At 37.6% G+C, this 17,706-nt stretch overlaps 1 protein-coding gene across 6 annotated transcripts in view; it reads right to left on the bottom strand.

Annotated features, from left to right (window-relative positions):
- Positions 1 to 17,706, bottom strand: part of UBR2 (ubiquitin protein ligase E3 component n-recognin 2) — a 115,494-nt gene that overhangs the window by 6,421 nt on the left and 91,367 nt on the right. For 3 of the 6 annotated variants that reach the window (XM_008691904.2, XM_008691905.2, XM_040643487.1), the window contains 13 exons: positions 17,346 to 17,507; positions 15,771 to 15,874; positions 14,991 to 15,069; positions 12,454 to 12,602; positions 12,034 to 12,089; positions 8,943 to 9,039; positions 8,629 to 8,696; positions 7,268 to 7,403; positions 6,482 to 6,572; positions 5,287 to 5,417; positions 3,594 to 3,702; positions 1,820 to 1,876; positions 466 to 543 (listed from right to left, as the gene is read on the bottom strand). In XM_008691904.2, coding sequence (XP_008690126.1) covers positions 466 to 543; positions 1,820 to 1,876; positions 3,594 to 3,702; positions 5,287 to 5,417; positions 6,482 to 6,572; positions 7,268 to 7,403; positions 8,629 to 8,696; positions 8,943 to 9,039; positions 12,034 to 12,089; positions 12,454 to 12,602; positions 14,991 to 15,069; positions 15,771 to 15,874; positions 17,346 to 17,507 — 1,317 coding nt within the window. Of the gene's footprint in view, positions 1 to 465; positions 544 to 1,819; positions 1,877 to 3,593; positions 3,703 to 5,286; positions 5,418 to 6,481; positions 6,573 to 7,267; positions 7,404 to 8,628; positions 8,697 to 8,942; positions 9,040 to 12,033; positions 12,090 to 12,453; positions 12,603 to 14,990; positions 15,070 to 15,770; positions 15,875 to 17,345; positions 17,508 to 17,706 lie in introns of those variants that run through there. The other 3 variants (XM_040643486.1, XM_040643484.1, XM_040643488.1) reach the window with 3 other exon arrangements.

The raw sequence follows: 17,706 nt of genomic DNA, 5'->3' as shown, positions 1-17,706 counted from the left end.
TGCAAAATATGCTGCTTGGGAATATAAACATTTGTTGCTAAAGTGTAAATGCAGAGGAAGCTTGATACTCTGTGAAGAACAGCGGGTCTCTGCAGGGGGAGGAGGACGACGCAGCAAAGAGGTATACAGGCAGCTTCAACTGCCTCGGTAATGTTCCATTTTTTACACTACCAATTATTCCTATGCAGTTTCTATGTCAAACATTTACAAATATTACTAAGGGCTCCTATTACTTTAAAGTGTAAATGGTTATTTAGATAACCTGTAATGAAACGAATTTGTCACCCGTCACCCTGTTTCCCGTACCTTATTCTGAAGTGTACTGGAATGGTGCTAAGACGGGCAGCAAAAAACACTACCCAGACTGAACAAAATGGAACAACAACAAAATCCCTTCAATTCCGTATAGAGCAGTGAGTGCTTCCAGTGGTAAGAAATGCTCAACACTTGAATATCAGAACTTACGAGAAATTAGATGCTTGATTAATGAGGCTGCTGTAATCCTCTGGAAGGTCTATTAATTTGTTGGATTCTCTTGGATAGCTAAAACAAAACAAAACAAACCAACAAACAAAAAACCACATAAAACCAGTTAGAAGTCATATTATAACAATGACAGGTAACTCACTCATCACACATGAGGCAGGGGCGGGCAGCCAATGCGGAGGGACTGAGATAGATTTTTTTTTTTCCTTAAAAAAAAAAAAAAAAAGGGAGAGGGAGTGGGAGAGAGAGAGAATCTTAAGCAGGCTCCACGCCCAGCATGTGAGCCCAACACGGGGGCTTGATCTAACCAACTGAGCCACCCAGGTGCCCTTGAGATAGCAGATCTTATACCAGAGTCACCTGGGGGGAATTTTGGGGAGACACACATGCCAATGTTAGAGAAATTAGATTTGGCAGGTAAGGCTTGGGTAATTTTTTTAAAGAGTTTTTTAAAGTAATCTCTATACCTAATGAGGGGCTCAAACTCACAACCCCAAGATTAAGAGTCACATGTTCTACTGACTGAGCCAGTCAGACATCTCTAGGCCTGAGTATTTTTAAAAGTTTCCAAAATTATTCTCATGTAGGTCTCAAGTAGAGAACTACTGTTCCACATGAGTTTTCCGACTGCAGAGTTGAACAATAAGAAACTGGTGATATTCAACCATTTTTTATTTAAGTTAACTGGAATTTCATATGGCTCAACTTAATAAAATTAGGGTGCTATCATTTCTAGATTTGGATTGTATAAAATCAAAGAAATAGAACAGATAATCTCCTCTAGCCTTCTGAGTTTTATGGATAATGTATTTAGTAGAACCAAGGAGAGATTAACAGATGAAATACATCTATTATCACCAGCATAGCATACCTATCTATGGAATCACAATAGAGCTAATGTCAAAAAGAATGAAGGAAGAAAAAAAAAAGGCCATGATTTGACAATCACTAAAACTGAGTGAGAGGAATGTAGAGCCTTATTGTACGATTCTTCATACTTTTGGATATTTAAAGTTTTCCATAATAAAAGGGAAAAAACAGAGCTAAGAAAAACCTGGAAAAGGACCTACATTTTTAAAAAAGCAAACATTCCAAAATACAATGATTTTGTTATTTGTTTCCTCTGCCAAGAATAATGCACTATACTTATATTCATAATTCTTATTCTTTAAAAACTCTCATCATTACACTAAGAAAAAAGTATGAAGGCAAGATGTTCTTCCTGTTGGAATCACTGAATGCCTGGGAGGTCAATTTTCAAGGAATGGCACACTTACGTCCTGCTTCCTCCCTACCTCCTGCCCAACCAAATCTTTGATAACCTTTAACTTACCTCATAGCATCTCTTTCACCTTCTAGAAATCTTTTAACTTCAATGTTATGACACCAACTTCAATGTAAATGGAAAAAAAGAAAACCAAAACTTAACTTTTGAAGGGTTAGAATAGAATTTTTCCCTCTATTTCTCTATCCAGTGAGAGAAAAACAAATCTTGGCTTAATATATTTACCACATCAAAAGGAAGATGACATATTTTGCTACAATATGACCTGTAATTTCCTAAAAGCATACACTATTATCCCACTAAATTGGACACTCCGGAAATACCAGTAAGAATTAATGACAGGCTCTTACTATTTGGAGCTAGAATACTCATTATAAAATATTTTTTTTTAAATTGTGGCAAAATATACACAACATAAAGCTTACCATTTTAACCATTTTTAAGTGTATAGTTCTATGGCATTACGTATATTCACACCGTTGGCCAACCATCTCTACCATCCATCTCCAGAACTTTCTCAACTTTCCCAAATGAAATTCTGCACGCGGTAAACACTGACCCATTCCTCCCTCCCCCCAGCCTCTGACAACCATTCTATTTTTTGTCTCTATGAATTTGACTACTCTCGATACCTCATGTAAATGGAAACATATAATACTTATTCTGTTGTGACTGGCTTCTTTCACTAAGCATATTTTCAAGCTTCATTCATGTTGTAGTAGAAGTCAGAATTTCCTTCCTTTTTAAGGTTGAATAGTAATGTCACTGAGGTATATACATACATACATATATTGTTTATCTACTCATCTGTTGGTGGACAACTAGGTTGCTCCACCTTTTGGCTATTATGACTAATGCTGCTATGAAAATGGTTGTACAAGTATCTATTTGAGTCCCTGATTTCAATTCTGTTCTAATATTTACCTAGAAGCTGAATTGCTGGATCATAGGATAATTCTACGTTTAACTTTTTGAGGAACTGCCATACTATTTTCCAGAGCAACTGCTCTATTTTCTGTTCCTACCAGCAATGCAGAAGGATTTCAATTTCTTGACATCCTCACCAACATGTGTTATTATTGTCTGTCTTTTGATCACAGCCGTCCTAATAGGTGTGAAGTAGTACCTCACCGTGGTGAGCTGATGTGAGCATGTTTGCATATGCTTATTGGCCACTTAGGTGATGTGAGCATGTTTGCATATGCTTATTGGCCACTTAGGTGATGTGAACATGTTTGCATATGCTTATTGGCCACTGTATATCTTCTTTGGAGAAGTCCTTTGCTCCTTTTTATATGGGTGGTTACTTTTTTTGTTGAGATGTAAGAATTCTGGCCCTATATTCATACATTCTGAATATTAATCCCTTATCAGATACATGATTTGCAAATATTTCCCCCAATTCTGTGGGTAAAACAGTCAATCTTAACTCACTAACTTGATATGACTGACAAGTAACTTTCTCCAGACTTCAATTTTCTCAAATATAAAGTGAGGGTATGGACTAGATAACCCTCAAGGTTTTTCAGTTCCAAAAATTTATGGACCAGAGTCCTTAACAAGTAAGTTAATACGAGGAAATAAACATTCCTACCACTAGTCTCCTTTCAAGCAAATCTGCTTATGCTATTCACTACTAGCTTGGCAAAAACCTTGCCACAAAGGTAAATTCTTAGCTAAGAAGGCCTAATCCTGACAGAATGAATAACACAGATTGAATTCTGCCAGGCTCACTATCTGAGAATTCTGTAATATGCGATAAACCTAAGTTTGTTCCCACAGAACTATTCTATATAATGGAAGAAAAGTGTATGATTATTACCTTTCGATCAGTAATTTTGTTATCTCATTATTTTCTTGAAAAAGGCAAATGAGGTTGTTTGGCAGGGAAAGGTAGTTACACAAATGTTCAAAATGGCTTGTTCCGGAAACTGCAAACAGAGAAGAGAACAGTGATGTATATAACAACTAAGAGTAGATCCTGAAGGAGAGTAAGCAATAGCAGAACTTAAAAAGCCTGATGAAAGAGTTTGGATTTACTTGTAGGAAGTTCACAAAAGGGCATGTGGAAGGGGTCCACAGAAAATGGCATAACTGAGAGCAGAACCAGGCAGCTCCCACACCAAACTGGTCACAATTTCTTGGTGTCTTGGTTTTACCATTTGAAAAATGGTGTACCAGCCCAATCTACTTCATTGGGGTTATGTGTGAACAGATAAATGACAAAAATAACATATGGGTGCTCTGGAAAAGTATAAAGCAGTACAGAAATAGAAGATGATTTTATCATGAGAGATGGATTTAAGCACTACCTTTAATCATCACTGCAAATGATTAGGAAGTCTAGACTATTAGCTGAATGAAGGTGCCAGGCAACAGACTCTGAAAGGGCAATCTCATCTGTGGGCACCCCTTGCCCTGCACCAGACACTATGAGGTACAGAAACAGTAAACTTTAAGTCTGCCTTGATACCACACTTTTATGAAATGAATCAAAACAGAACATAGAAAATAACTGTAAAATAGCATATAAATTCCTACATTAAAATCATGTATGTGCAATTACGGGTATTCTGAACATACATGCCACACACTTCAAGTTAACAAACACCTGACATTATGAGTTTTCCCCTTTTATTATCTGAAGAACCCAGTTTATGAATAACATATAATTGAACATTCTAACCCTGAAAGCAAAACTAGTATGTTTTTGTACATAAAAACAGTACGCTTCCTGAGCCAAATAAAATCACATACATAAACACGCATTTTTATTCTACAATCGTGTACATCACCACAGTCAATTAGCTATGTTCTTTTTTTTTTAAAGATTTTATTTATTAATTTGACAGAGAGAGACAGCCAGCGAGAGAGGGAACACAAGCAGGGGGAGTGGGAGAGGAAGAAGCAGGCTCCCAGCAGAGGAGCCTGATGTGGGGCTCGATCCCATAACGCCGGGATCACGCCCTGAGCCGAAGGCAGATGCTTAACGACTGCGCCACCCAGGTGCCCCCAATTAGCTATGTTCTAAGTTCCCTTTCTTTCTCTCTCTCTCTTTCTCCCTCTCTCTCTTTCTTTTTAGAGAGAGAATTTTTTTTTAAAGATTTTATTTATTTATTCGACAGAGATAGAGACAGCCAGCGAGAGAGGGAACACAAGCAGGGGGAGTGGGAGAGGAAGAAGCAGGCTCTTAGCGGAGGAGCCTGATGTGGGGCTCGATCCCATAACGCTGGGATCACACCCTGAGCCGAAGGCAGATGCCTAACCGCTGTGCCACCCAGGCGCCCCTAGAGAGAGAATCTTAAGCAGCTCCACACCCAGCATGAAGCCAGACACAGGGTTTGATCTCAGGAGACTGAGATCAAGACCTGAGTTGAAATGAAAAGTTGCATGCTTAGATGACTGAGCTACCCAGGCGCCCCCTAAGCTTTCATTTTTGCAAGTCCTTTAATTATAAACTGCTGGAGTGAAAAACTACGCACATTTGCTACATTTTGAAAGAAATTAGAAATTACCTTGAATTTCAGGCGGGGCAGGAACTCCATTTAAGTAGTGAAAAAACAAAGCAGAACACTTCAGGAAAGGCATGATTCCATTTCTGACATTCCTCCACAGATGCCAGCCAGATGGTGTTCCTTTCAAGGCACTAAAAAGAGAAAAATGTAATAGGGAAATCTAATGAGGAAAGGTCATTCTAGTTATAGCACAGCGTGAAAACAGGGACAACTGCTATGTGGAATCAGTGGCACAGAGGCTTAAAAGGAGTGGGCAGCCCCACTATGGGATGTCAGGTATAAATGGTGCTATAGCCATCAATACTGTTATTAAAATACATAAAAGTAATACAGCTGTATAAAGAGAAAATTTAGAAAATAAACTATCCACTATTCTAGAAACTTTTATCAGTACTACTATTCTGGCTATTTTTATTTTCACACTCATCTATGTCTTACATAGTTATAGTTGTAACATATGAAATATAAAACTGTTTTTCAGAACATCATAAAACATATTTTTTATCAGAACTGTACTATTCTGGAATACATCAACCATAATATTCAGCAAATTAATCCCCTGTAAGCAAACACTGCGATTGCTTTAAATTTTTTGCTAATATATACAATATCACAGTGTACATCTTTATGCCTATAGGTTTTTCTATATGTTGAATTATTTTATTAATGTGCATTCTCAGAAATGGAATAACTCAAAGAATAAATATTACGGTTCTTGACACATACTGTTAAAAAGCTAAGTGAAACTGCTATACCAAACCCAAATGACTCCAACAATATGTGGAATTCTAATAATTTCCTTGCACTCCAGCCAGTCCTGGATATTACCTTAAAAATGTATTATGTCGACTTAATTTGCATTTTAAAATTCCTAGTGAGACAACATATATTTTAGAATATACTTTTCAAAGTAAGTTCCGTATTTCCACGAGTCCGTGCCAGATCCTCTGAGCAAAAGACAGGTTCCAGGGCCAACAAATACATGTGGGAAGCTCCACATATTACTCCTTTCTCAGAGATTTCTACTCATGTTAGTATATTAAAATTTCAGGAGTCCTGCAGATCACTCACTCATCTTCTCTTTTAAACTTGTCGACATGCAGCAATTTCCCTATTTCAACAAAGGAATTCCTTTCTCATGCTATCATCTACTAATATTTGGGGAACTGTGATGATGTAAAGAGGATGATCTCACCTTCCTGCATTCTGCTGAAGTGTTTTATACAAAGCAAGAACTGCTAATTCTTCTTCACCAGCAGGATTTTCTTGATCCATGCCATTTTCTTCTGAAAGATATGGGAATATTAGTACCCCATATTTGCTTATGAAGTGGATTAATTACCACATCATTTAAGTGCTCAGATTCCTATATTTGGACATACCTGAAAATACTCCCACAAAATAGAAAGAACTTTAACCCCCAGGGGTGAGCACAGTGTCAATTTCCATCATAACAAGGAGCCAGCAGGCTTTGAGAAAATCAGCTAAATACACATTCTATGGTAACTGACCATTACTGAACTTATGAAATAAAAAATAAGTAAAAACATTCACATTGCCAGGGGATTTTACTAGGAGAAAAGAACTGGTTTCAAAACTTTCCACACAAGGATGAACAGAAAAAAGAAGTAGCCTAATTATATTTTATGCATTATTCTTGTCTAGGCTCCTCTTCCTCTTCCTTTTTTTTTTTTTTTTAAAAAAGATTTTATTTATTTATTTGTCAGAGAGAGAAAGAGAGTGTGTGTGTGCACACGCAAGCGCACAAGCAGGGGGAGTGGCAGGTGGAAGGAGAAACAGACTCCCCATTGAGCAAGAAGCCCGATGCAGCACTCCATCCCAGGACCCTGGGATCATGACTTGAGCCGAAGGCAGACGCTTAACTGACTGAGCCACCCAGGCATCCCATCCCTTAATTTTTTTTAAAAAACAGAAAACTCAAGTACTTCCGCCCTTCAAGAAGCTGAAAAAAAGGAGTTACCTGTACAAGAGGTAAGTAAGATCTGTACGATGTGTGCCATAGTAACCAGATGGAAAATGTGAAGGTCTCCAGTGCCAAGACTGATCCCAGAAAAATCCTGACACTGCAACGCAGGGAAAGCGAGCACCAAGCCCACCTAGATACCAAATGCCAAGGGTCAGACAGGTCACCTTTCCTTCCACAGCTGAAGACATTTCTAGTTTCTTAACATGATCCCCTTCTGAGCTCAGCCCCTCCCTTTCAGAAATCTTTATTGTTAAAGGGCACATGCCAGAAATTCCACGAGGATTGGCTAAATTAAATGACTTATGGACTAATGGGGTCTGCATAAGCACCATCATTTCACATGTCCAGTAATTTCCTAATACATACCTTATTGTTAGTAATAATAAAGATAACATTTGAAATCTTTCTAGGGAGTGAGCAGTGGAAAAAAAAAAACACCACAGTTTTTGGACACACAAAAACCTAGATATGAATCCCAGCTCCTCTTATGGGCTTTTTAGATAAGTTAACACTTTTGGGCCTCGATTTTCCTCCTGGTAAACTGACCTAATACATATATGTTTTTAATACCTCGGTAGTAAGGATGTAAGGGCTAACGGAGAATGGATGTGAAAGAAGTCAGGTGCACAATAAATGCTAGCTTGCTTGTGACCCTCCTGCTGCCTGTCCAGTGGTGCTAGTGGCGATGGTCTTTATAGGAGTCCTAGAATCAGTAACAACGGCTAACATTTACGGGGGACGTGCTCTGAGCTCTTCACACTGCTTGTTCTACAGAGTCCTGACACAATCATATGAGAGGGACTAACCAACTTAAAGGTTCAGAATCTGATGCCCAAAGAGGTTAAGGGGACAGCACGTGGGGTTGCTGTGTGGTGGTGCACTCAGCATCCCATGCAGGGGGCCCAGCTGATGTGGGGTGAAAGTAAGCCACCCACTGCTTGGCCAGTGCTGTGTCCTGGCACTAGAATGCACCTGCTCAGAAGACAAATCTTTCCTTAAATCATCGAAAAGGGCTGTCTGTTGCCAACTAATGTGACCACAGGGTTTATCTGCCCTAACGCACTGTACGGGTCAGCAACAGCCCTTATATTACTAGTGTTATTACTTCTTTATGTGTAAAAAACATAAAGAGATTAAATTACTGACCTCAGTCACAAAGCAAAATAAGAGAGGTCAAGCCTCTCAATTATATTCCTTAACATTTTCTTTTTTGAGGCTCCTGGGAAAAGAATTATATTCAGAAGCATATTGAGAATAACAGGTGACAACTCCTCCTGCTTGCCTTTACACTACTCACCAAGTCTAAAATATAGTAAGATAAAGAGAATTTCAAACACAAATCACAAGATACTCACCAACAAATGAAACATGTCAATATCTAATATGCATGGAAGGTCTCCATGGTTGTCATCTGGCACCAATGCTAAATAGTTGAAGAAAAATACATTAGCACATCTCATATGCCAACATAAATATTAAATTATTTAAAAATGCATATACCCTAAGTTTAAATATATTCTTCTGTGAGATATATATGAATTTATAAGCTAGAACCTGTACATAAACGGTATTACCAATATATTTTTCCTAATGGGGAGAGAAACTGCACCACTAAGAACAAAATCACAGATGAGAAATTACCATATATGGTACAAGTGTTCATACTCACATGCAAAAAGTTTACAAAAGTGTCCTTGCACCACTGACAGTGATGCCACTGTCCAATGTGCTGCAGCAAATCTTGTTAGTGACCTAAGACAGTCATCCTGAAATAAAGAGATTGATGCAATGAACAAAGAAGCCAGCATATAGGGTACATCTGATCCTTGAACAACGTGGGGGTGGGGGAGCGAAGCCCCTCCCCCACAACACAGTTGAAAATCTGCATATAACTTTTCACTCTCCCGAAACTTAATAGCCTATTGCTGACTAGAAGCCTTACTGATGACATAACAGTTGATTAACATTTTTATATGTTATATGTATTATATACTATATTCTTATAATAAAAGAAGCTAGAAAAAAGAAAATAGTAAGAAAATCATGAGGAAGAGAAAATACATTTATGGCACTGTACACAGACACCCCCCCCCCATGTATAAGTGAACTCGTTCAGTTCAAACCCGTGTTGTTCAAGGGTCAACTGCAGTTCTCTCCTTTTAGGAATCCTATTTCAAAGCACAGCTAGTCAAAGCAAATCTGGATGCATATGAGATCTCTCTAGGATCTTTCTCAGGGTCTGGAACTGAATCCATCACATCTGTAATGATATGTCTTTAATGTGGAATGAATGGAATGAAGAATATCTAATCATATGCAGAATAAACCAAAGCTATCTCCTCGCAACCAAGCTGCTGGTTCTCTAAGGCAAAGGACACCTGCATCAAGACAAATTGTAAACAACCGAGACTCCCAAGAAGGTGATGCAGCATTTCTTTGTATTTATTCTAAGGAGATACTCTAAAATGTGGGAAATCCTCCAAATATTGGGGAAACTATGGGCAAGAAGATGGATGTAACAAATCAGGGTGTCTGCAGCCAGCAAAAGCTATTATGGGGACTACGTAGCAACAATGAGAAAAATCTTGATGTAAAGTGAAGAATATAGCAGGAACAAAACTACATGTAAATATCAACTATCATCAAGTTTCAACATGCTAATGAAAAAAAAGGTGGTGAACTGATGAGTTTTCTTCTTCCTGCCTGATTTTCTATTTTCAAAATTTTCTGTAATGCTGTTTGGTTTACCAGATATTGAGGACTACTAATATACGTTAGTCTTGTTTTTTTTTTTTTTTAAGGTTTTATTTATTTATTCGACAGAGATAGAGACAGCCAGCGAGAGAGGGAACACAAGCAGGGGGAGTGGAGAGGAAGAAGCAGGCTCATAGCGGAAGAGCCTGATGTGGGGCTTGATCCCATAACACCGGGATCACGCCCTGAGCCGAAGGCAGACGCTTAACCGCTGTGCCACCCAGGCGCCCCTAGTCTTGGTTTTGAAGATCTGAAAATGAAAACTCACCCCACTTCTCCTGTACTTAAGAAGCTCACAGCCTGCTGGATGGGGGATTGGGGTGAGCAGAGAGGGAGGGGAAGGAAAGGAGGAGGAGACAACTGAAGGAGGCAGTGATCACAGAACAGGGATATCCCACTCATAGGTTTCCCAGGGAAGGCAAAGCTTGAAGAGCCATCATAAAGAGGAGTCTGTTTGGGGCACTCTAACAGAGAGGAAGGCCTGGGAACTAACATCTGGAGACTGGCAATTATTCTGCCAGCTTGGACCATGGATGTAGGGATTGGCAGGAGAGGATAATAGAGAAACAGGTTTAAGAAGTTTAAGAGATGGGGGCACCTGGCTGGTCAGTCAGTAGAGCATGCAACTCTTGATCTTGGGATTGTGAGTTTGAGCCCCAAGTTGGGTACAGAGGTTACTTAAACAAACAAACAAACAAACAAACTTAAAAAAAAAAAGGTTTAAGAGATACAGTCACTGTTACTCTTTGGAAGAACCCTTTGATACTGTATTAGGAAAAAGATTCAGGGTAGAGATTGCTATAATAATCTAGGCAAGAAATGATACGAACAAAACAAGTAGGAGTAAGAATGAAAGGGACAGGACAAATATGTAGGGGAGGAATTTAACAGACTCTGCTGAGCAACTTGATGGATACATAGATAGCCTTCTTAACAATCAACATATTACCAACTGTTATTTACTGTAGCAAAAAATATCACAGTCAACTCTGATATATCATAACATTATATCATATATCTTAAAGGTAAGAATTACCATTCTGCTGATTTACTATAAAGATACAATTCAGGACAGTTTTAATACCAGGTCTACTTCCAGATATTCCAAGTCCAAAGTGGTTTAGGTATTTCTATTTTTAAAAAGTTCCAAAGAGGATTTCAATGCACAACCCCTAGGTGAGTACCTCCGATACACAAACTATATTCTTTAAACCATAAAAAAAGAGTCCTGGGACTCTAGCGTTTGCAATGAAAACAAAAGTTAGCAAATTAACTAGTTGTTCAGTGATCATCCTGAATTGTATTTTCTATACTGGTTGTTTCTTGGTTAGGCTCTTACAGCTGTGTTGTCAATCGTGGCACCTAAGAAGTTTTTAAAAAAATATTAATGCCTGGGGCCCATCTCCAGAGAAAGACTCTAATTTAATTGACTCATGTAGAGCCCCGGCATTTTTTAAACCCCCCATGTGATTCTACGTGAATAAAATTACATGATTTTGCTCTTAGGTGCACTTTTATGATTTTAAACTTGAATAGCAGACAGTGTATCACACTGACACTAACTACACAGTGAAAATTAGCAAGCTTTGTATATTCCTTCTGCATTCTTCTCAGTATTAAATGCACTATTTTGACACTAATCTGTACTTATTTACATATTGCTCATAAAAGGCAGTCAAATGTGGTAGAGGGTATGTTCTGTTTTATATTTCTTATTAAAAATTAGAACATTAAAATTCAAGAACAAGAACTGTTTTTACTTTTTTCCCACTTTTCATGTGTTTAAGATTTCTGGATGAGAAAAGCTCAAGTCTATTTAAAAGAAAATCATGAAAAATAAAACAACAAACATTACTTCTTCACTGTCGTTACAGAAAATGGGTTTTACTATGAAAGGGGTAATGAACCTACTCTTAAATGACCATTTCAGGTTTTTACGATTAAAAAAACAGAACAACTGAATTTCCATCCCACCATTCTGTGAACTGAGTAAACTGATAACTTACCAGTCTGCAAGGCAAAGGACCAAATAATGGTTTATCTTCATCACTTAAAATTCTTTCTGCAGATTAAAAATGGTTAAGATGATAAGCTTGATGTTACGTATATTTGAAAGCACAATATTGTCAGGTTTTGAAATCTTTAAGTCATTTCAGAAGAGTTAACTCTGAATGAAAAGTAAAATTGAAAACACATCCTCTCAACTGACAAGAAGCTATAAGCACCACCAAAATGAGTTCTCTGTTGCTGTGCTTAATTTATACACTGTCAATCTAATATTTTGTCAGTTTATACTTCCTGCTTCAAAGTCTTTATTTCTTGACGATTGCCACTTTAGACATCTCATTTAAACACAGGCTTCTACACATAATTCATGTTAGCATCTGCTTGTGACATAAGGAGAGACACAACGTTAAATCTCTTACCTGCGCTCTGGACGGTATATGCACAACTGCCCCAACACATTACGGGCACACGGGGATCCTCCTCATTGGGATGAACCTTTAGTCCCACCTTATAAGTAGCAGTTCCAAATGTCGTTAGCATTTCTTTTATGCTCTCAGAATAAGGGTTCCTGAAGTGAACATGTATAGAATTAGCTCAAAAGAACGTGCTCGTGTTATCAAATGGTTCAGTTTCTTAACAGCCATTTATTAATGTTGGAATTGAACCACTTACACTATTTAAAAATAGAGTGTGCAAAGCGGGAATTAAAGGCATGCAAACTGTCTCTGCCTGAGCGGAGTTATACTTTATTTTGGTGGGCAGGGGTGAGGCCCACGGCTGAAAACAAGCCATCTGGTGGAAGCCTACATACTGAACCTTAACAAAGGACCCGTGACTCTTTCTCCGTCTTAAGAACATTGGCAACATATACCCACTGACATAGATTTTAGTTTCTCCAGGGAAGACTCCTCAGGGGCAAGCCGTTTTACACACTGGCATTTGGGGATCCCAAGTAAAAGGCCAGTGGAGGCCTGATCATTTCACCATGAAGTCCATAGGTCAGCAAGCTCCAGCCTGCCCACCAGGTATCCAATGAGCTTTTGAGTGACTTATTCTTGAACAGCCACCAGAGGAACAGTAAACATTTAAGGAAAGAATCAAACATCAAAGAGATAAACCCAAACAAAGAGGCAGAAACAAAGAACACGGGGAAAACAGAGACAGTGCAGAAACCAGCAAAGTTATGAGAAATTTAGAGATCTGTCCAACAGGGCCAACAGTGAGCTATCTCAAAGAACAGAAAAAAGAAAAGGAGAAGATTGTTTAAGAAACAGAAAACAATTCTCACAACTGAAGGACATGAATCTTCAAAGAGTTTACTGAAACTGTAGCAAAATGGATGAGGAAAAGATTCATATACCAAGGAACATCAAAGAGAAATTTTAGAACACTAGGAATTAAAGGGAAGATCCCAACAGTTTCCAGAAGTAATAGCTACAAAGGAACAGGAATCAGAATAGAATTAATTTCTCAACAGATGCTAGAATTTGGTAAAACAATACTTTAAAAATCTAGATGAAAAATTACTTCTAGCCTACAATTCTATGTATACCCAAGCCATCAACCAAGCAAATAGATAAATAAGTATGTTTTCAGACACGAAAATTTAACACCCAGGCACCCTTTCTTAGGAATCTGCTGAAAGGTGCACCTGTGCAAAACAAGGGAGTAAATTAAGAAAGAGCATGACGTGAGATGCAGGGAAATATGAGGGGCATGGCCCGGGGAAGTCTCAGGGTGACAGCTGTGCCTTGTCCTGATCAGTACAGGAGGACACAGGTTATGGGACGGGGGTTCCAGGACAGAGGATCATCTGATGCATCCGAGCACTTTAGAAAAGCTACTGCTAGACATCTGACAGATCTATTACACCATAGGCGTCTGCGGAAGAAAGTAATACATACATAGAAAACCAAGTACTTGAAAGATATAAGGTGGTTATCAACCATTAGAAAGACAAAATTATATAAGGAAATAAAATCATAACATATAACTTCTATCAGCAGAGACAATTATAATGTAAAAATTGCCAACCGATTTACCTAAAAACTGAAATAACTCTTACTTGGACACTGGTGAGGAGCAGCAGATAGGGTAGAGGTAAGGGCTGAATTTTAAACTGCCAGTTAGTCAACAGAAAGATAATGGTTTAAAAATGATAAATCAAGAGATAGTCAACTAAGCATTTTAACTAGATATATGGAAGTAAATGGCAGAAGAACAAACAATATCACAGGACTGGGGATGGGGATAGAGGTAAGGGATGTGGGAGGCAAAGGACCAATGTTTTTCTAGTTAAGCATTTCTGTACGGTTTTTCTTGAGTTACTTAGTATATGCCAGGCATGCCATCCAGGTGGCTTTACACATGTCATGTCACTTTATCTTCACAACACTGACAAGGTAAATATTAGTACTCTCACTTCACAGATGAGAGAGGTCAAGCAATCTGAAAGAAGTTGCACGGCTAGTAAGTAGTGCTACTGGGAACTGAATCAAGCAGTCGCAGTTTGGCTCTAGACTCTGTATTACACTTTATATAATTAATATGCTTAAAACAGGGCTGAAAATATTTTTGTTTTGATCCTGGGTTACTAAGACACTGGTGGGGCCATCACTAGAAATATGAAAGTCAGAAGGAAAGGACAGGACTTGGTGGGGAAGCTGAACAGTTTAGATTTAGATTAGCTGTTGTCAGGGAGAGCCAGATGAAGGGTAGAGCAGGGAGGCAGCAATGCAGACTAGGAGAGGTTGGTGAGAGTAAAGCACGTCACACGGTTCTTTGGTTTTTATTAATATACCTGCAATATATATCATCATGTAATCCTTAAACCTCAGATTTCAAGATCAATGTATCATAATATTTTGCTCCCTAGTTTGACACATATTCGTTTATAAACCCTAAATTTTTCATTTCACGTGGAACAAGTTGGAAAGAAATCAAATGATATACTCACTTAGGATGAAAATCAGGCCTAAACCCTTCAGGGAGCTGCAATTCATCCATACTTTCTGAATTCTTTGAAGAAGCAGTATCTAAAGAAATAAGCATTTTATTTTATTCATCAGTTTACAGTACTTCTGTAAACTTCAGTCATAAATTTCATTCTAAATATAGGTACATCAAAGAAATAAAAAAATGACAGGAAAGAATCCCATTAATAAAAACTGTCCTAAGGTACATTTCAAAGCATGAGAAATACTACTGCTGACTGACCGAGGCACCTTTTGCAGTCAACTACGTGTTTCCTAATAGTACAGCCACTAGAACACAGCTAGGGAAGGTAAGGAGAATATGCTATTTTAATTAAAACCAATGACATAAATTCTGCTCAGACTGCTTTCCTGAGAGGTTGTTAAGTGCAGCCCATATTTATGAAACTTGGGAAGTCTCTGGTAATGCCAACAATAAAGTGAGTCAGCCCACCAAGAACTAAAGCTGGCTCTGCAACACTCAGTTACATTCCCCCACCCCCAGAAGCTCTTCAATAAAATGGGGGAATAAGTGAGAAGTATTTATTATAAACTTCACATGAACTTGTACGTTTTTCAAGGAATAAGAATAATGTAGTAAAGTCAAAATTAGTTCACTAAGACAAAGAAAATTAGAATAAGTCAAATTATAAAATGAGAGGTTTCACTTTTAAAATATTCTTATTTAAGAATATATTTCTTCTGGAGCTACATTTTCCAACAATCTCAGACTTTAGGGGAAAAATGAACTTATCAGAACTTACTAGGAGTACTTTCTTCTTTCCTAAGAACCTGTAATGCTTTTATTTGCTGAGAGATTGTTCTAATCCACTGAGTCAGTTTTGGTTGGTCTGAAATATTTAACCTGCTAGAGAAGATTATAGAGACTGTTTAGTATTCTGTTGCTGCTGCTTAGTTTAAGATACAAAAAGACTCTTTAAATGCTCATGGGCATAATAATTTAAACACACTTCAAATATTTTTTAAAAAAGCTAGGGGAAAATTTGGTGCCTTAAAAAAATAATAGATATTTGCCAATAGAAATGAAAAGATATTATTTGTCACTCTGATGATAATAACATTATTTGTCAAAAATTTCACTTTTCTCACAGTACTGGAATTTGCTAATAATTCTTAAACAATCATGGCACCACCACTAATATTTATTGTTTATTATGTGACAAACACTTAGTAAAAGCATTTTACAGTATTAGACTTAATCCTCAAAATACTCTTATATAATAGGTTGTATTATTTTCCCCATTTTACAGATGAGGAAGCTGAGGTTTAGAGCTATGTAACTTGACTAAGGCCACATAAAGGACAGATCTGGCATTCACACCCAGTTATATCAGACTCCAAAAAAGCCCTCCTCTTCATGACTATGATGTAATTGACCTTCATGGGGGAAAAAAACAAAAGTGATCCATGAAACACAACAAAGGTAATTTTTTTTCTTATATGCAGTGAATCCTTAATCTAACAATGATTAATTTATCAGTTCAAATGCAGATGTAAGTCACCATGATTTCCTGTTATGATTAAAAAGCACGAGCTTATAGTCAAATCTACTAGTGTTTTAAGATTCTGTGGTAGCATAAACTAAGACACCATAGTTTGAATTCCTAGAATTGAAGAGAAAAGAACTTTGCTTTGAGTTGAATACAAACAGCACAGAAATTAATAGATGGTTCATATTCACAAAATTTCAATTAGTATTTGTGCATGTAAGGTAGACAGCATAATTCTAAACTGAGATATAAAAACCAGATTTGAAAAGCAGACAGTATCAAATTCATATTTGAAATGAGAATGTCCCATACTTCTATTAACTAGAAGCATCCTAGAAATTACAAAATAACAACAAAAATTTTCCATTTTAAAAACATCAACAGATTTTCATTTTTTTGGTCCAACTCCAGAAGGTATTAATCAGCTAGTAAATTGCAAAAAATTATATTTGTTAGGATATTCAATAAATTTAGTTTGAGCAGCTCTGCCATCCCCTATCAATTTACTGAGCATATCTTGCGAAGTATGAGGAAGATATTTAAAATAGGGTCCTGGGAATAAAGGAGACAGTTTTCATAACACATAGGAATTTTATACCTTCTATAATGTATACAGATGACCAAGAAACTATTGAATTTTGGCCCACTCCTTTCTGAAAACCAAGACTGTATTTCACAGGTCTACAAGAAATGACTACGTAAAAAAAAAATATCTGGAAAACATACTGTGATTACCTAGAGTGATTCCCCCCTCTCTGGTTTATCATCTCATTATCTTCAAAGGAAAACTACTGCTTAAATACAAAGGTTTTACTGGCCTAAACTTACCTGTTAAAAATATTTCGTGGAGGGAGCAGCAGAGGAATTACAGTATTACTCAAGCACTCACAGAGAGGACAAAGGAATTCTCCGTTTTCCACATCATAGCTGGTATGTAAGCGCAATCTCTGTTGCCTTCGCTGTTCTTTAGCTTGAACGGAATCAAAATACCTTTACAATTAGAGAACATGAGGTATCAAAAACAACGGTAATTTTTCTCAATGAGAGCCACAAGCTTCAACATTTAACTAATTTGCTTCCACAATATAAGAATTAAAATCTTCACATTTCTTGGTCCCAGTGCTGTCTTGTCACTTTCCCAGGGCTGGTGGCTACATGCTAGAAGTGCATGACCACTGAATGGGCACAG

Source organism: Ursus maritimus, unplaced genomic scaffold, assembly GCF_017311325.1.
Source record: "Ursus maritimus isolate PB19 unplaced genomic scaffold, ASM1731132v1 scaffold_29, whole genome shotgun sequence".
Taxonomy (NCBI): Eukaryota; Metazoa; Chordata; class Mammalia; order Carnivora; family Ursidae; genus Ursus; species Ursus maritimus.
The sequence above is the reverse complement of the archived record's forward strand: the minus strand, read 5'-3'. Positions and strand labels throughout refer to the sequence as shown.